General features: G+C 48.8%; 1 protein-coding gene across 3 annotated transcripts in view; it reads right to left on the reverse strand.

Moving 5' to 3' along the window:
• Positions 1 to 10,707: 10,707 nt before the first annotated feature.
• The window catches only part of PDE6D (phosphodiesterase 6D), a 55,389-nt gene continuing 42,945 nt past the window's right edge, over positions 10,708 to 23,151 (reverse strand). Inside the window, exons 2-6 of one of the 3 annotated variants that reach the window (XM_020972134.2) lie at positions 14,716 to 14,804; positions 13,499 to 13,624; positions 12,621 to 12,726; positions 11,226 to 11,314; positions 10,708 to 10,989 (exon numbers count right to left, since the gene is read on the reverse strand). In XM_020972134.2, coding sequence (XP_020827793.1) covers positions 11,233 to 11,314; positions 12,621 to 12,726; positions 13,499 to 13,624; positions 14,716 to 14,804 — 403 coding nt within the window. In that variant the 3' untranslated portion in view covers positions 10,708 to 10,989; positions 11,226 to 11,232. Of the gene's footprint in view, positions 11,315 to 12,620; positions 12,727 to 13,498; positions 13,625 to 14,715; positions 14,805 to 23,151 lie in introns of all 3 variants that reach the window. The other 2 variants (XM_020972133.2, XM_078154656.1) reach the window with 2 other exon arrangements.

A 23,151-nucleotide genomic window follows, 5' to 3' on the forward strand; every position in this document is an offset into this window, starting at 1 on the left:
AACTATATTTCCATATTAGCCCTATTTCCAAAAAAAGCAAGAAAAATGAAGAAACTGAGAAAACTAAACTTCATTTTGCACTCAGAGGTCATCAGTTCTCTTTCTGGAGGTACACAGTACTTTTTCATCATGAGTCCTCTGGAACCGTCTTGCACCACGTACTGAGAGAGTAGCCAAGTCTTCTACAGTCGCTCGTCATTCCAACTTTGGGTTAATGTGCACAGCGATCTCCCGGTTCTTCTCACTTCCCTTTGCATCAGTTCAAAGAGGTTTTGCCGTGTTCTTCTGGAATCACCCCTCTTGTCATTTCTTATGGCACAATAGTCCTCCATCACAATCATATGTGACAGCTTGTTCAGCCATCCCAAACTGAGGAACATCCCCCAACTTCCAATTCTTTGCTACCACAAAAAGGCTGCTATGAAGATTTTTGTACGTAGAGGTCCTTTTCCCACCTTTTTTTTTTTGTGAGGCAATTGGGATTAAGGGACTTGCCCAGGGTCACATAGCTACTAGGTGTCAAGTGTCTGAGGCCGGATTTGAACTCGGGTCCTCCTGACTCCAGTGACAGTGCTCTACCCACTGTGCCCCAAGCTGCCCCTCTTTTCCCACTTTTTTGATCTCTTTGAGGTACAGACTCAGTACTGGTATTACTGGGTCAAAGGGTATGCACAATTTGTAGCGCTTTGGGCATAGTTCTAGGTTGTTCTCCAGAATGGTTGAGTCAGTTCACAACTCCACCAACTGTGCATTAGTGTACCTGCCTTTCCCTCATTCCCTCTAGCATTTGTCATTTCTTATTAAGCATCTACTATGTGCTATGTCAGTGATGTTTAGACCACCGAGTGCTGGATTTGGAGTCTGAGAACATGCTTTCAAACTTCATCTCTACCATTTACAATTGTGGAGAAGCCACTTCACTTCTCTGGGGCTTGGGTTTCTACTCATCTGGAAAAGGAAGGCTTCAGACAAGAAGATGACCTCCGAGGTCATGTCCACCTTGAAGTCCGTGTCACTAAGAGTCTGAGAACTCCCGCGCTCAATGCCGGCTGCTCTCCTTGCTGGGAGAAGGGCCCTGATATATGCTGCCCAAGGATGCTTTTCTCTAGTTCCACAAGAGGGGAGCAACGACACGCCCGTGTCTATTGAGCCGACTTTCTTCCTGAGGGCCCAGCGGACCAGTCTGTCCTTTAGTTCCCAAAGAGAAGCCTAGGTTTAACGAAATCATGGCCTTCTTGGGGGGTGGAGGTAGGGAGGATCCGAGGGTGAGAAGGCAGAGAAAGGGAAAGGGAGACAGAGATGAGAACAGTTTGGGTAAGGAATACACGTTATATGGTGAACCTGGGCGCCACTCCCTTTGTTTCTGGAGCTGGACGGGGAGCTAGGGCATGACTACTTCTATTGGAAAAGCCTAGGGGCAGCTAGATATAGCACCAGCCCTGAAGTCAGGAGGACCTGAGTTCAAATCCAGCCTCAGACACATCACACTTACTAGCTGTGTGACCCTGGGCAAGTCACTTAACCCCATTGCCTAGCAAAAAATAAAATTAAAAAAAAAAACTAAGAAAAGCCTAGGCCCAGTTTGGTTAGGGGGCTGAGAGAAAGAGCTGGGAAGAACTGGATTTATCAGAAAAGTGCACACTTCGGTAGCTCCTTGAGGGTTCATCATGACTGAATATGAGAGTTCTGAGAAAGGATCTGAAAAGTCATTCAGTCCAACGGTTCCCAATCTATGGCGCCTTAAGCTTTTTTTTTTTTTAATGAGGTCCTTGAATCCAGAGGCAAGTTCATAAACAAGCAAACATCCCTTTTGTAGGCTAACAGATCTTCCACATGTAGGGCCCCTTCTGGGTTCCCCATCTTTACACCAGTTCTACCCTCACAGGTGGCTGGTTGGGTCCCCAGGGTCTGACCAATTTTTAGCTAGCTAGCCATTAGGAGCTGGTCTCTAATTACATCAAAGAGAAGTTCGTCACACCTCGTAAAGGCGTAAACAAGTGAAAACTCTCCTTTGAACTTTACATTATTAGCGCCTTCTTGTCTTCAGTTACCAGACCCCTTTTTCTGAATATGGGAACTGGTCTAGGGGGAAATCAATCAATCAGGGGTATTGTGACCAACCCCCTTTCCACCCACTTAACACTTGCTGTCCCCAGAAAATCATCTCGGTGCTTCTGTCCCCTTTGTTCACAGTCTTCATTGTCTCCCTACTGTCTCTGTCTCTTGACTGTATTCTCACCGTAGGGGGAAAGAACTATATGCACAAAGAAAGGTAAATAGCCAGCGGTCCAAGGGGGATGTCGGGGGGAAGGGGTAGCAGGAGAGGCTTTCTTTCCAATGGAAAGCGATCCTTGAACTGAGCTTTAAAGGAAGCTGGGGCTTCTCTGTCTACCTCCTCAGCCCTCGATCCTCCTCACCCCTGCCCCCGACAAAGGCCATCATTTCATCAACCCTAGGCATCTCTTTGTGAACTGAAGTACCGACTGGTGCTCACGCAGAAAGACAGCTCAATAGACACTGCCATGTCTTTGGTTCCCCTCTTGGGGAACCAGAGAAAAGAACCTTTGGGTACCCTGTGTCAGGTGAGGAGGGCCAGGAGGTGGAAGGAGAATGTCACAAGCAGGCCACTTTGGGCCAGTCTGGCCTCTGCATTTTACAGGGGAGGATGCGGAGGCCCAGAGAGGATTGGGTGATTGCCTGAGAGGGGCTGGGACTAGGACCTCGGTTTCTTGGCTCCCGGTTCAGTATTTTCTGTCCTTCAGACAACTGTGGTGGGTGAAAGAGGAAGTGATTGAGGCTTATCAGTTTACTAAGCAATGCATGCCAACTGCCCAACACCCTGGGACCAGACCTTCTCAGCTTAGGCCTGGACCCCCAAAATGGGAGGGGGGGAGACTATTATACATTAAAAACAATTAGTCAAGTAAAGCCAAAGAATTAAAAGGAAATACAACAGCAGGTAATCTGATTTCTGACTGGAGGAAAGATTGGGAATTTTCTAAGTTGGGAGGGGGAGAGCAATCAGGTGCAAATTCCCTGAAATCAGAAAAGGAGATGTCCCACTCCCCGCCTAGGGTCTGTGAACAGCCAAATGAACATGGAAACATTAACTTACTGACCAGCACGGCGCCGGTTTTCAGAGAAGACACATGGGTTGCTTGAGATGTAGAACTCTGAGAAAACTCCCTGCATCAGTCTTTGGACCTGACAGGATTTCTGGTCAACATAACCTGCGTCCTTAGTTAAGGGTCTCTAAGCAGCAGAGAGAGGAGGTCCAGCTTCCCGGCCATGCCGGGCTAGGTTCAAATGATACAATAACGTTTTCTACCAATTCCCACAATTGTATAAAGCTGTTTTTTTTCTCTCTCACAAAGTAGAAGGTGGACTAGACCCATAATGGACAGAAGGGGGCTGAGCTGACTCCAGAACTGGGCCACAAGATGGAGTGGGGGGATCACCCAGTACCCACACTTAACCGCCTGCTGCCCTAGTCCCCTCAATTCCCTCACTATTCGCAGCCTCAAATAATCAGTGAAGCTGGGTGCTGCCTTTGGGGCATCCTCCCAAGTGAATTCCATAGCAAGTGACCCAGATGGATAAATGGAGGAAGGACTACTCCTTTCCCTAGAACAGGTGCTGACCTCGGGTATGTGTGCATCCAGGGAGTGAGAATTTTAGAGCTAGAAGGGATTTTGACATTACGGCGCTAGGTGGAGCCATAGTGCATGGAGCACAGCCACAGCACCTAGAGCCAGAAAGACTCATCTTTCTGAGTTCAAATCTAGCCTCAGACACTTACTGGCTGTGTGACCCTGGGCAAGTCACTTCACCCTGTTTGCCTCAGTTTCCTCATCCATAAAATGAGCTGGAGAAAGGAATGGCAAACCACTCCAGTATTTTTGCCAAGAAAACCCCAAATGGGGTCACAAGGAATCAGTGATTTATCCATCTCTCTCATTGTTGATACAAAATGGTGTGTGGGCTCAAAGCTTTTCTGGCTGTTTCCTCTATCTCCTGGCCCTAAATGAAGCATGGCTTCCTACAGTTGTCCTCTCCCCTTCTGCCTCCTCCGAAGCAAGTTTCACTGCAGACGACAGTCTGTGCCTGCCTGGTGCTAAGCCATTGAGAACAGTGACTGGGGTCACTAAAGGACAGGGCGACAAATAAGTTAACAGACAGCTGTATGCTAAAGATAGGTTGTGTTTTTCAAGTTTAAATAGTTACAAATATAATTTTAAATGGCTCTATTGCTTAAAGTGAAATTTATTATTATTTTTTTTAAATGAAAGGGGTCAGTATCATTAGGTCCTGTTCCAGGTACTATATTCTGGGAAGGATGCTGACAAGCTGAAAAGCATAACACAGAAGATTCCAGGATGAGACCACACTGTGAAAGGACTAGCTAAAAGAAATAGCTGTGTTCACCTACAGAAGACTGAGGGGGACCACGAGCTCTGTCTCTGAATATTTCAAGGGCAGCTCCCAGGTGATCTGTCTTCCTCTCAGCTTCCTGGGCCTGGCACTGTCTTTGTCAGTGATGTGCCCATCCCCTTTTCTCCCATTCTCTGGAAAAGCAGGCACCATGAGGACAGCCCTGTCACCAGCATCTCCCTATCCACAGTGGCCACACTCCCGGCCTTCCCAGGAAATCTTGAGATGTACGGGATGCCCCCAGCAGCGCCTCAGAAGGCATTCTCATCGGTATAATGATGGGAATGGCCCCACGCCACCATACCTGCTAGGGGTCTGTGCTCCCACATCCAACGACGGGACAGCTAGGGGAGAGGCAGAAGGTGACTCAAACCAGCACCACTGCCCCGACCATTTCCCCTCAGACCCTGATGGGGGCAGTCCAGGACCCTGAACCCAGGAGCCTTGGGAACAGTCAGATTTCCACCCAGTGCCCTCGGCCACCTCCTGGGAGATGCAGCCTGGGGATGGCCTCTGCAGGGGCTGCAGCCACAGAAACACAAAGTCCTCAGTCCTGTCCAGTGGTCCAACGGCAGAAGCTGATGTGATTTCATTGGTCATGACTATTTACCCTCTTGCTGCGCACTAAGGGCCATGGGACTTTTCAGTCTGACTTTCAGCTGGAATCACTCTGGGTTGTCTCCCTCATTAGAACATGAACTCCCTGAGCTCCGGAACTGCCTTCGCCTTAGATCCCCAGAGCCTAGAACGGAACTTTGCATACAACAGGTGCCTAATAAATGCTCTATATGTTCATTCCTAGAAAACCTACAGCTGCTGGGGACTGTTTCACTCATTGTCCACCTCTCCTACAGGTATCCTGGACCAGGGAGGGGGTTGTGGCTTTAAAGCTCTCTCCCTCACTACAATGCTGGACCAGCCATGGCCCAGGAAGCCAGTATGACTGAGCGGGTAGAATGCTGGGCTGGGAGCGAGGAAGGCCTGGGTTCAGATCTCAACTCTTCCCCCTCATTAGATGTCTGAGCCAGTCTCAGCTTTCACATCTCTACAATGGGAGCATTGACCTCCCAGGGTGGTTGTGGTGCTTAAATGAGATAATCCATCTAAAACATGACAAGGGCACAGATCCAGAACAGGAAGAGACCTTCCAGCCATCTAGTTCAACCCTGGCTCTCCCCACCACTTTTTTTTTGGGGGGGGGTGAGGTAATCAAGGGTTAAGTGACTTGCTCAGGGTCACACAGCTAGTGTCTGAGGCTGGATTTGAAATCAGTTCCTCCTGACTCCAGAGCCAGTACTCTACCCACTGCACCACCTAGCTGCCCCCACCATGCACTTTTTTTTTTAATTTATTCATTTTTAGTTTTCAACATTCACTTCTACAAGATTTTGAATTCCAAATATTCTCCCCATCTCATCCCTTCCTCCACCCCAAGATGGCATGCATTTTGTATACCCCTTCCCCTAATCTGCCCTCCCTTCTACCTCTCCGCCCCCCTTCTCTCATCCCCTTCCCTTTCTATTTTCCTGTAGGGCAGGATAGATTTCTAGACCCCATTTCCCGTATTTCTTATTTCCCAGTTGCATATGAAAACAATTTTTTTAACATGTGTTTTTAAAACTCTGGGTTCCAAATTTTCTCCCTTCCTCCCTCCCCGCCCACCCTCATTGAAAAGGCAAGCAACTTGATACAGGTTATGCATGTGTAGTCATGCAAAACACTTCCATGGTAGTCATGTTGTGAAAAACTAAGTATATTTCCTTACATCCTATCCCGCTCCTCATTTATTCTATTCTCTCTTTTGACCCTGTCCCTCCTCAGAAGTGTTTGCTTCTGATTACCCCCTCCCAATCTGCCCTCCCTCTATCATCCCCCTGCTCTCTTGTCGCCTTTCCCCCCTATTTTCCTGTAGGGTAAGACAGATTTCCATACCCAATTGAGTGTGTATGTTATTCCCTCCTTAAACCAAACCCTATAAGATTCACTCATTCCCTCTCACCTTTCCCCCATTTCCCCTCCACTGTAAAAGCCATTTCTTATCTGTTTCATGTGAGATTATTTACTCCATTCTACCTCTCCCTTTCTCCTTCTCCCAGTATAATCCTCTCTCACCCCTTAATTTTATTCTCCAGATATCACCCCTTCATCTTCAACTCACCCTGTGCCATCTATCTATCTATCTATCTATCTATCTATCTATCTATCTATCTATCTATCTATCTACCTATCTATCTACATATAATTTTTTCCCTCCAACTACCCTAATACTGACAAAGGTCTCATGAGTTACAAATATCATCTTTCCATGCAGGAATGTAAACAGTTTAACCTTAATAAGTCTCTTATGATTTCTCTTTCCTGTTTAACCTCTTCATGTTTCTCTTGAGTCTTGTATTTGAAAGTCAAACTTTTTCAGCTTTGGTCATTTCATCAAGAATGCTTTAAAGTCCCCTGTTTCACTGGATGACCATTTTTTCCCCTGAAAGATGATACTCAGTTTTGCTGGGTAGGTGACACCATGCGCTTCTTTACTGTGACAGTCCCTCCAGCTGCCCCCGTGGACTCTCCTGGAGGGCCACCTGCATGCCCCTCTCCTGGCCTACATGGACACCAGTCTTGTCTGGCTCTCCCAGCCCAGGACCCTAGAATGGAACCCAATCACCGTTTCGCCTCCAGCCCCCTCTGTCTGCCCCCTTTCCACAAGCTCCATCCATGATGGAGACAGACTATGGGGTGGCAGGTAGTGACACACCCTCCTGGGAGGCCACATTCAGACTCTCCTTGGCTCTCTGGCCCCTGCCCTCATCCCACATGTTCAGTCTCACAAAGGCTTCCCTCTGGGGGTTCTTAACCTGGGGCTCACAGGATCTGTAGAGAAATGTCAGGGGGTCTGTGACCTTTAGAGCAACCAAACCCCTGGGTTTAAGTGGGAAAAATGACCTCTTGGTTCCTACTAACCTTTAGTTTCCTTGGTGACCCTACGCATTTTATTCTGTGTGTTTACATTCTATGTACAGCCCTTGGCTGTACCCAAAGGCCCACAGAGCCCTGCTCTCGAGCAATCCGTCAGGGCCCAGGTACAAACTCAGGTTTCCCCCACCCCCCCGGTGCCTCCTGCCCACACCTGGATCCCAGCTGTTGACAACTCCCCAGGCAGCCCAAGGTGACCGTCTGGCTCCTTCAGGGCTAGGACCCTGTCTTAGTTATCTCTGGATCTCTGCCAGGGCTTAGCACACATGGTACAATGCCAGAGTGGGCATTTAGAAATGTTCACTGCATGACTCGATGTGCCAGTCATGTTTCAAAAGGCCACGGCTGCCTGCAAACACCCCATCAGCCAGAGGGTTTCGCCATTTGGGAGATCCACAATGTCGACTCTGAGGGGCCCTCCTGTGGTTCGGTCATTCTGTGGGCCTCTAGGGCAGCCGGGCTCCTTCCCATCTGGCAGTGACCCCAGGAGCCTTCGACCCTAAGTTCTCTCCTCTCATTCTGAATCTGACCCATTTTCTCTGAGTCTCTGCCAGACTTACATCAAGCCAATCCCTCTCCTGGTACTCCTGCTACCAGGACAGATCACGGGGTCATAGATTTAGGGCTGGGAGGGACACTGGAGGGCATCTTGTCCAGTTCAGATGGGGAAACTGCAGGCTACAGAGGTTAGGTGACTTGCCCCAAGATAAGTGGGCACCCGGCACAGGAAGCAGCAGTAGCAGCATGTTCCCAGCTCTACTCACTCTCAGAATCTGGTGGATTTAGAAAGGATAGAGTGTGGAGGGCTGGGCCTGGGACCAACCCAGGCACACGAGATACACATTCACACCCTGGGGTCTGTGACAGAGCACTGTGATGGGCTGGGGGCAGCAGGAGCTCAGCACAACGTGGAGGACAATTTATCTCTGCCCAGGCTGCTCCTCTGGCTCGCCCCTCGGGCCCCTGGACTCTCATCCTTGGCTCTGCCTTCACTTGGCTGGCTCAGCTCTGTCTTACCTCCCTAGTACAGACTCCTGGCCTGGCCTCCCCTGTGTGATCTGGTGTCTGCTCCCCCCACTCCTGGGCTGCCTGGTCAGACTCCTAATCCTAGACTCCAACCAGAGCCGGATGCTCTAGGGCCAGGCCATCGGCCCTCCTCAGCCTGGTCTTGCTGCCTCCCGCTGGCCTCTCCAACGGGGCATCTGGGCAGACTCGATGTCACACCAGAGTTGCCGAGGCCCCACCTGGACCAGGCTTCTTGATGCTTTGCTAGAGGCCACAAAAAAGATATTCCAGGCATTGGCAAAAGCTCCAAATTAACTCGGAGAAGTGTGAAGACAAGCCAAAGCTGCATCTTGGACACACGATGACTCGGTCCGAGTATTAATTAGGCACCCGTGGCGCTCCTGAGTGAAGCCCATGTGGAGTGAAGCCTGGTTTCTCTTCTGAGCTCCAATTCTCTCGTTTCCGTCCTCCTCTTGAAGTCCCAGGAGGCACAGGCCTACTTTTCTCCCAACACTGTGCTTTAGAGGGGTGAGGAGAGCAGGTGGTCCCATCAGAGAGAGGGTGGTGCCCCACACGCTGTCTGAAATGGAACTTGTCACTTTCCCCAGGCCCAAACAAGCTTCTCCCTGTGAGATCTCTTTCAGGTGACGGTACACTGCCATCCTGCCGGCCGGTCATCGAGGGCCCAGACCGAGGAGTTGGGCCCATCTAAGCACTTCCGGAGCTACCCCATTTTGGCTCCTGCCCTCCCTTCTTCCCTCAGCTAGTGCCCAGCTCACAGGCTGACACATGCATTATGGGATCAGACCCTGGGGCAGGTCAGTTCTATATCTCTGACATGACTAAATCAACCTGCGGCCCTCTCGCGTCCCCCCAGCTCTCCTCCCCTCCGCCTGCTTCCTGTACCCATTATTTGTAGTTACAAGGATGACCCTCAGTTACAAGGATGCCTGCCCAGCCTGAGGCAGTCCCCACCACGTCCCCGCTCTCCTCTTCAACCACCCCCACTTCCTGGGTCTTTTCTCCACCCTCCAACACCTCTCTCCCAGGAAGGCCCATGGTCACACCACCCATGGAGCTCCCCCTTCCCCTCCTCCTGCCTACCAGCCTTGCCCTAACTCTAGGTAATTTCATTACCAATTCGGTGGCTCATTTCCGGTCCCCCCACCATGCAGCCTGGCAGACCCCATGGTCGGCTATTTGGGTAATGCCCCCTCTAGCTGCCCACAATTCCCCATCCTTTTGGTATCTTTGACACTTATTCTGGCCAGGAAGCCTCCACTGGATGCAGTGGATGCTGGTAAATATTTGGCAATGGCCTCTCCAGAAAAAAGTTATGGCAGCATCATCGACAGTTTCTTCTTTTTTTTTGCTGAGGCAGCTGGGGTTAAGTGACTTGCCCAGGGTCACACAGCCAATAAGTGTCAAGGTGCTATCCACTGCGCCACCTAGTTGCCCCACACTGCTTTTTTAATTGAGCCCAGAAAACTGACAATACATCAGACCCACTGACCACTTAACGACTTGTCGAGGAGCTGGCTCTAGCACCCCACTGACTGCATGGCTCCACCATTCTTAGAGAAAACTCTAGAACCATTCCTTCTGTCCCTCACTTATTGACTCCCTTTCAAATTCTCTGAGGGGCTATTCCAAAAAAAGCTCCCACTCCCTTCCACTCCAGCCCTGCCCTTGCCTCCTACTTCATTCTCCAATGCTTTCCATAACCTCCTTCCATCCCATCCCCCACGCTGTGGTCTGGTGGCCTGAATTTCGATATCGGCTCTGACGATGATTGCCCTTTGACCTCTGGTGCAGTCCTTCTGGATCTCAGCTCCATCCTTCAAATGAAGCGCAGGACTGGATGACCTCTGAGGTCCCTTCAGATCTAAATCTGCGGTTCTGTGGCCTCCAAAGCTCATTAAACACACACCTCTTTCATTTGGGGGCAGAGATGGCTTTCCACCTTTCTAAGACTAACTCCTTCACCTGGTCCTATGGTGACCCCCGTCAGGGACGCTGTCCCATCGATCATCCTCACACACATCTTCTCCCCTCCTTTCCCTCTGTCTAAAAACCCCTTTGCCTCCATGCCAGCCCTCCCTTTGGGCTAGGTCCAGTTATCATCCCTTCTTTTTCTTCCTTCCTACCTCCTCACATTAGCTCTATGGCCACTCCTTCTTCCATCTTTTGCCCCATGGCTTCACTTCTCTACTGAATCTGCCCTCCCAAAGATCCCCATCTCCATCATCAAACACTGTGGGTACCAGAAGGAAAAAAGCAGAGATGAAAACACTGCCATGCTGAGGACTATAGGAACATTTTAATTCATAAATTGGTTTTAATTACATTATGTAATAATATCACAGTCTATTTTACAAGTGTATGAAGACATATGAAACAATGAAAGCTAAACATGGGGCTGGAAAATGAATTCTATCCAAAAGCAGGGGCCGAGAAAGAAGTGGTGCCAGTGGGGCTGAGGGGAGCCGGAGCAGGAAGATGCCATTCACAAGGCGGGCTCCTGGTCAGTGTTCATCCAACTGTATTTACAACTGGACAGGGCTCTCGGCTCCCCTCCTTGTCCTGTTCTGGGGTGGGGGGTTGGGCTGGTCAGTGGAGGCTGGGCACCAGGTGGGGAAAGCCCAGCTGGCTGCCTCCACAGAGCCGGTTGGCCGGGGCGATGCAGGTCTTGTGTGCCAGAGGGAGTCAGAGGTGGTGGTGCCAGAAAAGGGGGTGTGGAGGAAAGTAAAACAGCTCCCTTCCCTCCCCCCACCCCAAAAACCAAAACCCAAACCCCAATCCTGGAAATACACACACACCCTTCTTTCAGACGTAGAAAAGTCTCACTCTGGACGTGCTGACGAGGAGGTCATCGTCGAAGAACTTGGTCTCTATGATTACATTCCCACTGTGCCGACAACAGGGAAGAGACAGTGACAGAGAGAGGAGAGGGGATGTTAGAGAACAGAAGGGCAGGGGGCCCCAGGCAACCTTTCCTAAATGGATGGAGCACCCTGGTCACTCTGGCTTCAGGCAGCACAAACTGGAGACAGGAAGGTTTGCTAGCCAAAGGGTCATCATCTGTGGGCTTGCAGGCTCCCCCCAGGGAGGGGTAGGAAGAGAGCACCCCCTCTTCCCTGGTATGAAAGCATAAAACGGTACAAAGGGACTCTGTGTGTGTGTGTGTGAAGATGGATCTCTGTGCAGTGAAAGGGGGCAGAATCAGTATACTCTACACCTTCATTATGCAAAGGGAGGAAAGGAAGGTACACAGAGATTAAATGATATCTCTCTCCTCCCTCCTGGTGGGGTCTGAGGGTCCCCATTTGAGCCAGATGAGGCATGAAATGACCCCTGAAGTCCCTTCTAGCTCTGACATTCTGTGATCCAGAGGCGAGCTAAGAGCTGTTCATCTCCCACACAAGCTAGTAGCTCACTTTTTCCAGCATCTAAGAGGCCCTGAGGTCGAGGAAGGGAGTCGTAATTTTATTTCCCCAGGGCAGTCATTGGGAGGCTTATAGGCCTCAAGAGTAAATGAGACCTGGTCTCAGTCAGGCAGTGGGCAGAGAAGAATTTTTAACTGAACCGAGAATATACGTCCTGCCCACTCCTGTGGTTTTACAGACTACTTACTGATGCTTTTTGATTCCCACACACCAAAGCATTACTGGTGGAAGCCAATGCCAAGGGCAAAGTGGGAACTCAAAGCATGATGGATTGATAAGAATTTAGAAAGCTATTTCTGAGGCTCCTTAAAACACAACATAGTTTTATTGTCAGTGGATTATCTGGCCTCCCCTATCAGCTCAGCTGGGTAAGTGACAGGCACTCTGCAAGAGAAAGAAATCTTCCTCAAGAGAAACAGACAAAAGGTTTGGCAGGGTCTTTGAACAATGGGCTGGCTGTACCTTGGGCTGACGTAAACTGCCAAGTGACAGTCCCAGATACCAAGTCCAGGTTCAAAAACACTGTAAAACTTAGTAGGGGCTTTGTCAGATGCTGTCACAGGCAGCCCCTACCACATAGGATGGATGAGGTTCAGAAAGGTCAAAGGGAGGAAGATTCTGTCCTTTCAGCAACCTAAAACATACATCCTAACGATCCTAGGTGTTCTCTGCTAGTCTCTCTCATCTCTCACCTACTGGCCCAGGCTCCCACCCGCTTTTCCAGGAATCCTGGCTTCTCGGTCCATTTCCTAAGACCTGCCCACTCACGTTAAGACGTTTGCTGGCATCATCTGGGACTCTGGCGCTGCCTCTATCAAGGACTGCCAGGTGTTTGTGGAATTAGGAATCACGAAGCCGAATTCGAAGAACCACTCTGAAGGAGGAAGGAGAAGCCAGGCTGAGCAGGTGTGCTGGGAAAGGGCTCCTGACTTCTTCCTGGCCGACTTTTTAAAGACCCAGCCAAATGACCCCAGGCACTGTATCTGGAGCAGATAGCCCCCAGTTGGTGGGATACAGAATTGGGCCTCTTCACTTGGAATTACAACTCTCACTATTTCACACACACACATACACTGTTTGTTTGGTAAAATAACAGAGCCCTACACCCCACAAAAAGCGTCCTTTTCAACCATTAAGAATCAAATATTGCATTAGTAACAAACGTCAGGGAAAAGCTAAGCAGGCCCACTGGTGTCAAGAGTCATTTTTGCTTGATGGACTCAAAGCACTTTACAGTTGCTAGTCTGTGTGTGATCAAGCAATTTTCTTTTTGGGAGGAGGTGGAAGGAGTAGACAGGACGTCCTGACCACCCAACACCATCACCAAAGACTTTCATTAATTTTGGTGTGGCTCCCTTGTTCTGGGTGTAGACTTTGACCCAAAGAGCTTCCTGGCTCCTGTTGGACCAAAGCAGGCTCGTGGTCCTGTAGCTGGATGGGACCGAGGACTCATGCAGAGCAAGCCCCTCATTTTACAGGACAGAAAACTAAGACCCAGGAAGGGGAAGGGACTTGAATGTCAAAAGGGCAGCTGAGAGTCGTGCTGAGGTTCTAGGGCTCTTCCCATTGTCCACACTGGCCCCCAAGAACTGCTCTGGCTCACCAGGGTTACCCCCTTCCCCTCAAACCAGCCAATGACAAAGTACCTTCTAGGCACTGCCCTTTAAAATACACTTTTTGTTCCAAGCGGAATTTTTCCATCTGCTCTGCTGAAGAAAAGTTCAACTCCCGAGACACTGCCTTACACTTGAGGATTTTCTTGGGGACACGGGCTGAAAAGAAGAACACAGGAAGATGAAATGGAATGAAGTTAGAGTCACAGCCTTGTGATCATGTGGTGGGGCATCTGACCAGATCAATTGGGCTCCTCTGTGCATGTCTACCCCTTTAAAAGAAAGGAGCTTGGGGCAGCTAGGTGGTGCAGTGGATAGAGCACTGGCCCTGAAGTCAGGAGGACCTGAGTTCAAATCCGGCCTCAGACTTACTAGCTGTGTGACTGTGGGCAAGTCACTTAACCCCAACTGCCTAAAAATAAAAACAAACAAACAAACAAAAGAAAGGAGCTTGTTTGACTGCCCAAAATCAACGAGGCATCAGGATTTTGTCCCTACGCCTTCACTAAGGTGATGTACCATTTGCTGTGCCCAAAGAAATTACGGTTCTGGACAGGAAAGTAGCAACCGAAAGCTAAGGATTCACTCTGCTAGTCACTTGGGCTTCCAATTTACATCACCATCATCAACTTCTTCTTGAAAAAAAGTAAGGACCTTTTTAAAAGTCACCTTAGTAAACACAGGCTGATCTTCCAGGCCAGCCAGATTGGTGGGAGCAAGCAGCTATGACGGCCCCTTTCTGAGGCTCCTGGGGATTTCCCAGGAAGGAGGCAGGGAGGGAGGGAGCTGTATGACAGCAAAGGATGATCACTCTCACCCACATCCCTAGTCCTTACTCACTAGAATGTAAGCTCCTTGAGGGCAGGGACTGGTTTTGCCTCTCTCAGACAATTCTGGGCACACAGCAAGCGTTTAATAAAGACTTGTTGACTGACTGTCAGATTCTTATGGAAGAGGCTAAAAGCTCCTGGTCTCTAGACTTCGGTAAGAATTCTAACATGTGTAATGACATGATCCACCATGACAAATGGAAGGGTTTGCCTGTTTGGGTGTCAGGTGGGAGGGAAGGGGAGAGGAAGGAGAAGGAGAAAGAGAAGAAGGTGATGTTCTGAAGCAGGCAGATCCAAAGGCTGAGGTTTCTATGAGGCTATCCAACTCTAAAGCCTGCTCTGAGCTCAGATTCCCGAAAACCTGGCTTTACCTAACTAGTATTTGTTACCCTAGGCCCCAGCATAAGAGTTTGAAATTACCTTCATGCTCCACCCCAGGGACAGACAGGTCTTCTGTTCCCTGCCAAAGGATCTTCCCTGTCTCAGCATCCCGGAGGTTCATCCAATTTCTGATTGAAGAAGATTAAGGAAAAACAAACCACTGAACTCCCCTCGGGCCATTGGGGCCTGTGACTGTTACTGGCTACTTTTCCATTGGTTAATCAACCTGTTAGGTCCTGTGATGGCAGACTCAATTAGGTAAGGCATTCTGGAGAGAAAAACCGAACGATGTAGTTCAGACCTACAGATGGATTTGACAGCGATGGAACTCAGACTTCCACAGATCTAGAGGCTACTAGAAAGTGATGGAAAACCAATTAAGCAATCCCTAGTTATGGAGGCCACCTCTGGAGCTATTAAATCTGGAAATAATGACAAAGCAAAATGATTAAATGAAAAATACAACTAGCACCATATACACAAGAAGAGGTAAAGTGTGGTAGGAGTGGATAGAGAGCCAGCCTTATTCACTGGTCTGTGACCTTTGGCAAGTGTCACTTGACCTCCCAATGCCCCCTCCAATTACAGACTGCAGAGGAGGGAATTCTCTGCACTGATCCAGTCACTGGTCTGCAAAGAAGGGAGGGAGCCACATTCCTATCTCTTCTTTAGAGCCAAGCTTGATCATTACAGCCACACATCAAGCTAATACAGTCCTGTGACTCAGCCCCCCAAGTCTTCTCGTCTTCAGGCTCCTCGGTTCCTTCAACTAATCCTCCCACATGGTGCCCTAAAAGTCTCCACGCAGGGACACTGTGTGCTAGAGCTCGCAGTCCTTTAACCTCTCAGTTGCCCTCCTCCATCAGAAGGCTGCCATCTTGACAATGATGCATAGCATTCACTCCTTGTCACCAACTCTCGGTGATGGACTTAGGGTGCAGAATGAGCCAAATTTTCTGGACACAGCCAATGTGGGAATCTGTTTTGATTAACCATGCATATTTGTTACAGGGGTTTTGTTTTTCTTTTATTTTTCCCCAGTGGTGAGAAAATTTGGGGGAAAAAAGATTTTTGTTCATTGAAAAATAATTTAATTTTTAAAATGTTGTCATCTAAAGATATCTGATCTTTTCTTAGGACTTTAAGTAATGTGTGGAACACATCTGTGACACATTCTGCCAATGATGCCAGGGATAGAGAACGTCAAATATCTGGGCTTCTTCTAGAGTTCTTCCTCTGGCAAAAACAGGGCAGTTAACATACTCTTGTGCTGCCTTAAAGGCTATGTTATCTCCAAAAAGACAGAAGAAGCAACAAGGGGAATACCTCTTCTGGACCTGATTCTGCACAGCAAGGATGAACTAGGCCGTGAGGCAGAAAAGATAGGAACCCTTAGAAAAAAATGACTGGTCATTCCCCTCTTAGAATTCATGACAAAGAAGGAGAATAAAACTGAGGACAGTCACTAGAGATTTTTGAAAATGGTTCAGAGAAAAGATAAATAGAATCCCAAGACCTAAAAATCTGACCAGGAATAAAGTTCTTAAGAATGAAATCTTGAGATGCATAAAAAAAGTAATTCAATGAGGAAGCAAAAGAAGAATTATTTAGAGAAAGATGTGCCTGCATGGAGAACTCAATGATCAACTTAGATGTAAGAAAGACAAGTCCAGTGGATGGAAGTGATGGTAGGTAGGGAACAGGATGACTGAAAAAACACAGCAGGGTGCTGTAAGAACAGCGTCAGGAATGCTAAATCTCTGAATACCTGCGGCTGACAAGGAATGGAAACTATACTAGCTACACTAAAGGAAAGATCTGACAAAGGCAATCGTTACATGTGTAACAGAAAACCAACCAATCGATAAACATTTATTAAGTGCCTACTATGTGCCAGGCACTGTGCAAAGATAACTGAGAAGACAGAACTCTCCAAGGAGAATCATCTGTGCAATAGGAAGGAAAGAATAATGGAAAATACGGAGTCAACATCCAAGCGCAGGAAGGGGAGAGCAGAAGAGCGCTTCACTGCCCTCAAGGCATTCAGATCCCTGGGTCTGGATGAACACCGCCCCAGGCTATTGAATGAACCTGCCAAGGTGGAAGCTGATGGCACCTTCAAAAGCCTACAGAGAATGAGAGAGAAAGAGCTACAAAGACTTGAGAAAGCAAAAGTCCCATTTTCAAAAGTAAAAGGGAAGGAAACAGAATCCACAAGCCACACGATGGACAGCTCAACTTTGATTCCCGACAAAGCCGTACATTAAGTGGATGGTTCGGGAAGAACCAGTGAAAGAAGAGTTGATGACTATGAGAACCAGTCACTCCCCTGTGCCCGAGTGACCAGACAGATAAGTCTGGTGGACAGGAGGAGCCATGAGGGTCAGACAACTTCACAGGCAGGAGAGCTTGGACCTACTGAGTGGCTGGAACTAAAGGGACAGGATCACCAAAGGCTAATGTCTTTGGCCCCATCCTTGGGTAACAATAATGACTGTCAGTCATTATACATGTCATGTATAAGGAATTGAAGGTTTGCAAAGGCAGAGGTGGATGGCATTGTTAATAGAACTGCAGATGACAACACAAAGCTAGGATGAATAACTAACGTGCTCCTACATCTAGAGCTGGAAGGACCTTCAAGTCTAGTCTAATCCCCTCGGACGGAAGCCGAGACTGGAAGCTAAGTGAACTGCCCAAGGTCACACAGGTTATAAATGATAAATCTGATACTGGAACCCAGACCCTTGGGTTCAAAAACTCAACTTCACAAGTATAAGATGGAAGAGGTAATGGCTAGAAGGCAGTTTGTTTGAAAAAAAGCTGGAGAGTTTCGTGGACGGCAAATTTAATACTATAGGCAGCAGCGTAACACGGTGGCCAAACCCCCATTTCAATCTTAGGCTGTGTTGAGAAAAGCATAGAGTCAAAGCCAAGGGGCTGACAGTCCTACTGTGCTTCCCGGTCAGACACATCTGACCGACGCCGTGTTGAGTCCTAGTTGCCACATTTTAGGAAGGGCACTGACAAGAGGGTGCAAATCCAGTGGGAAACCACCAGAATGGTGACGGCCTTGCCATTATACATAAGGAGAAATGTTTAGCCTGAAGGGAGAAAACTTAGGGGATATGACTGGTGGCCCCAAGCGGGTAAAGGACAATCTGGTGGAAGCAGCATAAATTTGGCCTCAGACAGCAGAGCTCTCAGCACCAGGGAAAGAACACAGAGGCAGATTTCTGTTCCATATGAGAACAATCTTCTGAGTGATGGAAGATGGACACAAAACAGGCTGCCTCGTGGGTCCCCAATGCCTGGAGGGTTTTTTAGTGAAGACTGGATACCCGTTCATCAGGGATACTGCAGCAAACATCTTGTTCAGGTATGTGTGGTGCAAATGGCCTCTCTGGTCCTTTTTCCCCCAAAACAAACCCGCGGGCCCATGGGCTATATTGCAAGGTAGAAAAATATACCATTCTGAATCTAAAAGGATTGCCTTGGAGTATTGTCTAGGTCTTTCTTTTTAGGGCCTCATCTTCCTTTGCTTCCCCTGCTCATGTGAGTGACTGTTTATCCTGGCTAGGGTTTGTGTGCTGTCTGCTGGCCTGAACCCCAAAGGGCTCCTGGTACACCCGACCCATGTCATGCTCAACGGTATACACTTGGGATGCAGCCACAGGTAACATAAAGGTATTCTAGCATTTCTTGAGTTTCTGTTAGTAATCAATTTCATCTTGCTCAGGATTTGTGGGGTAAAAGACATGAGCAAATATACAGATGATTGGAAAAGTAAGGAATGAAAAATGCTAGATGGAGAGGCTCAGTGGTACTAGGTGGACAGGCAGGACCAGAATGAGGCCTTTACTCAGTCGGGTCAATCCCCTAGAAAGACTAGAGAGAGCATTTATTACAAGCACACCATGTGCAAACACTGGACTAAAGGCTAGGGGTACAGATACAAGCGAGACACTTCCTGTCCTCCAGAAGTTAACATTCTAGTGGGGAACGACAGCAAACGCATAAAAGGGAGTAGAAGGGTTGGGCTGGGGGGAGGAGGAGTACACAAAGGACAGCACCGTCTAGAGATGGGGCTGGGAGGCAGGGTGGAGGCCTCTCAGATCCAAGTTTTGGGGAAAAAGGTGGGGTAAGTTTGTGCACGATGAGAACGTGTGATCGGAATCAGTAGACGGAGTATGGACACCAGCAGGTGTCTCAGGCTGCTGAGAAGGGGAGCCTCCTGTGTCCATCCCTCCCTCAGAGGCCTTCCTGAGGCCACTGCTACCTGTACCATCTGCATACAATCTCTTTTCTGAGAAGATATAACGGGGTGGCCCGATGTTGCCCAGCCTCAGAAACACCATCAGACTAGTTCTCAGTAAATGGAGGTGAGACAGCCGAGGGCCCATCAGTAACTAGTTCTCTCTCTTGCGGGGAGGGGGTGTTCTCACTGTCATCCCCATTTTATAGATGAGGATGCCCCAGCATCGCCTGCGGCAGGATAAGAACTCAAGAGGGGAGAGGAGGGAGCTCACAGAGGGTGACTTCCATTTTTTCAGTGAAATATGAGGCAAGCTTCTCAGCTGAGAGGGTGAGGAACGTGGGAGCAATGGGAGGTTTGGGGAGGGTGAAAAGGTTTGGAAGAGCAGCAAGAGTGAGTTCATGAGGGAAGTGTAAAAGGGTGGCCCTGCAGCAGCAAGTGCCCCGTGAGGTTGTGTGACACACATGTCATCCTCTGACCGCAGACACAGAACCCCCCCCATTGTACTCTTCTCACGGCTTACCAAGCAAGGGCCCAGAGGAAGCACCTGTCCGGCTCTTCTACAGAGCAAACTCCTCCCTACATTACTCTGTATGCTAACATACTTCACGCCATGTTATGTCTGGGCCCAACAATACTTCCTTCTTGGCAATGAGACGTCAGAAAGCCCCCAACTCTGTGCAAAGGACACCTGGGGACCCTTGACTTTCTTGGTGCCTTGGACCCTTTGGGCAGTCTGGCTAAGCGACAAAGAAAGCCTGAAAACGGTTATAAAGCATTAGAAGTACAAGCTCACAGACCCCACAGACAGACCCCCAGGCTAAGTACCCCTCTCTTTAGACCCTGCCCTAAGATTGATACATGACACCAACATTTACATACCAGGTTCCAAAAGGGTCTTTGGATCATGCCAGGGATACTAGCAGGCAAGTGATGACTCCAGCATCTGAGATAGGGAACCTGTTCTGGTTCGCCTGCTCCCAAGTGCTGAGGAGTCAGCCAATGGCTGATCATCATCCCCACTCCATTCCTATGGTTAAATTTCTGAATTCAGTGACATTGACCCTGAAATTGCCAGGGTCTGGCATGCTGACTTTCTTTTAAATTTCCTATATGCAAATGATACTCTTGGTTTTTTCTCTCATGATATGACCTTAGTGCATCTTTAAACAAGGGGCAATGAGGAAGGAATATGTGGATATTCAAACTGCTGATGGAGATGCAGACATGCACTGGCAACATCTTCTTGACTGGCAGAGGTGTGACCTTCAGATGGGTACTGGGAGCAGGTCCAGAATATTTGTATCCCTTCCCCTCTGAGGAAAGGGAGGGAAGCTATGGTAGCAACTGAGATGCTAATAAAAGCATAAACGCTGAACTTGCCTGATGCAAGTGAGGATATGACGATCAGTGGGGAGGAGCAAAGGCATGGGCCTCTAATTCGCAGGAAAGCTACAAATTACTTGTGGACAACTTCCCCTTTGTAATGAGGCAATTCATAAAAGCGGTTAGTGTGGTGTCTAGCACACAGTAGGCATTTAATAAATGCTTATTCCCTTCGCTTCTTCCCTAATCACAGTCTCAGATACCTAGCTCGCATAGGCAGGATCTTCCCTGCAAATAGCAATGGGCTTCAAGCTGTCTCTGGAAGTAATCTCAGGTGTTAGCTAAGACAAGAGTGGTAGACTTGGGGTCAGGAAGACCTGGGTTCAAAAACTGCCTCCTTTTTTGTTTTCTTTGATGTGTACTTATCCTACAAGAATAAATGCTGTGTGTCCTGGCAAGAGGTGCCTCAAACTGCTCTGGGGACAGACAGGGCAGTGGGACACAAGCCCCTGGCATCCCCGTGACTGCTCTGAAGACAGAGAAGTCAGTCACTGCACTGCCCAAGTAGCCATCACTTCTTCCTGTGACCACCTGCCTTCTCCCTTTGGTGGGAGGCAGCTAACAGTCGTACCCCCTCCAACCACCATTCTCAGACCTCTCTTCTTCCCTCTCCGGGAGAACTTATCTAGCTCCTCGGCATTATTCCCTCTCTGCCATTTCTAGTCGGTTAACTTGTCACCTGAAGCTTAACTGTCTACTAAATTAAACATTGTCCTGACATTCAACTGGTCCAGTAGTGTTTATCCAACTCTCCTACTCCCCATCAGTTCACTGCTGCTAGTCTCTTCACTGCCTCCTCTCCAATTTACACACACACACACGCACGCGCACACACACACATACACATACACACACACACACACACACACACACTCTCTCTCTCTCTCTCTCTCTCTCCCACTCCTCCAGTTCATGAGGAGCCCTTCCTAACTAGAAAGCTTTCATTCACTGTTTTTGTGACGGAGCAGTCAGAGATTCACCTCAGCCTCCACCCTCTTCTAGATGAAGCCTTTCTGAAGGGTTTAGCACAGTGCCTGACACAGAGCAGATACTTAATAAATGTCTGTTCCCTCTCCCCTTTCCTGAACCACCTTGATGCTAGTACTCTCCCTCAAAAACCAAACCGAAATAAAGCCCTTCATGGATTTTTTACTTACTCTGGCAGCATGGTGCAGCAGCCTGCTGGGGTCAAACCCCACTGCTGACCCACACTGGAAAATCATGAATCTCTCAGCGCTCCAGGCCAGGCACATGGAAGGTGCTGATCTACATAAACAAGGAAGCCTGCCCTCAGAGCGCCCCACACCCGGGAAATCACAGGTCAACCCCCTAAAGCACCTTGTGTTTATTTGGAATGCACTTTGTAAACTGTGTACCTGGCGTCCTCCGGATGGAATGGAAGCTCCTCCAGGGCAGGGGCTGTTACATTTTCACTCTCGGGGGCATTCCTAGCTCCTCCACAGTGCCCGGTGCATATCAGATGCTTAACAGATGCTTACTGAGGGCCTGACAGCCAGCCACCAACAGGTTCCTCCCTGGTGAGAAGACTGATTATGGAGAGGATTTCTCCTCGTCTCTAATTCATCATGCTTGGGACTACGCGCTGCACACACTGTCAATCCATGTGCACACAAGCTCCCTCCCATCACTGCTCGCTAGGGGTCTGTTTTTATTCTTCACTCTGTACTTTCTTTAGCTACTGTATGTAGATGTATGGCAATCTTCTCCCTTTCCTTTTCTGTCTAAAGTCCTTTGGACTGGATTTGCAAGACTCCAGGCAAGCTCATCTGTTAAGTACTTCACTGCTGGCCAGCAGCCTGTCACTCCTATATTTTATACAAAAGTTGAGAAATAGATAACTCATTCTCCAATACTACTTTCTTAACTACTAGCTCTGTGGCCCCGAAATCTGTCATTCTCTTTTGAACTCTTTGTCTTCGATGGGCAGCAGTAAAGAAACCACACCTGCGCCCAGCTCTTCAGTTTCTCGCCCAAGACCTCTTATCCAGCAGTGTGTTAAAGGTTCCTTCGGGCAGGAGCATTTATGAATGAAAGAAAAACAATTAACTAGGAGGTTAAGATGTGCAAAGCATGGTGCTATGGCCTGAAGGTACCAACAGAAAAGCAGGCCGGTCTCTGCCGTCCATTCCTTCTCCTCTGCAGCCCGCAGGGCTACATCACCCCCCATACTCTCACTCATCTTCCCTCACCTCCTGCCTACAGGCTGCTTCCCTGATGCCTACAGAGATGCTCATGTCTCCCCACCTGATCCACCCATTCCCACTCACTATAGTTCTCTACCTCACCTCTCTTTTGGGGCTAAGACAAGGAGCTTTCTCAAAGACAGCAGGCCACCCAAGGAGGTGCCTGCACTCCCTTTCTTCCCCCTCTTTTCTTAGCTCTTCTCTGGTTCCTGATCTCATGCCTGGAGCATGCCCCCTCCTCAGCCCACCCACCAGCTCCTTCCACTCCCTTCTAGGCTCAGCTAAAGTCCTACGCCTTTCCCAGGTTTCCTCCGTGTCTACCCCAATCTGTCCCGTCTTTATCTTATTTGTATATAGTGTTGTCTCTCCCCTCAGACTGAGCTCCTTGAGAGCAGGGACTGGCATGCCTCTCTCTGTGAGTAGCACAGTGCCTGGCACATAGTACACACCCAATAAAGGTTTATTACTGACTCCCCCCCCAACTGAGATTAAGTGACTTGCCCAGGGTCACACAGCTAGTAAGTGTCTATACTGACTGACTTTCAGGGAGCTCACAATAATAGCGGGAGATAACATACAGCAGATAGTAATGTATCTTCCTTACTGTCATTTCCACTGATGACATAGCAT

Source organism: Phascolarctos cinereus, unplaced genomic scaffold (genome assembly GCF_003287225.1).
Source record: "Phascolarctos cinereus isolate Bilbo 61053 unplaced genomic scaffold, phaCin_HiC Scaffold_5;HRSCAF=322, whole genome shotgun sequence".
NCBI classification, from domain to species: domain Eukaryota; kingdom Metazoa; phylum Chordata; class Mammalia; order Diprotodontia; family Phascolarctidae; genus Phascolarctos; species Phascolarctos cinereus.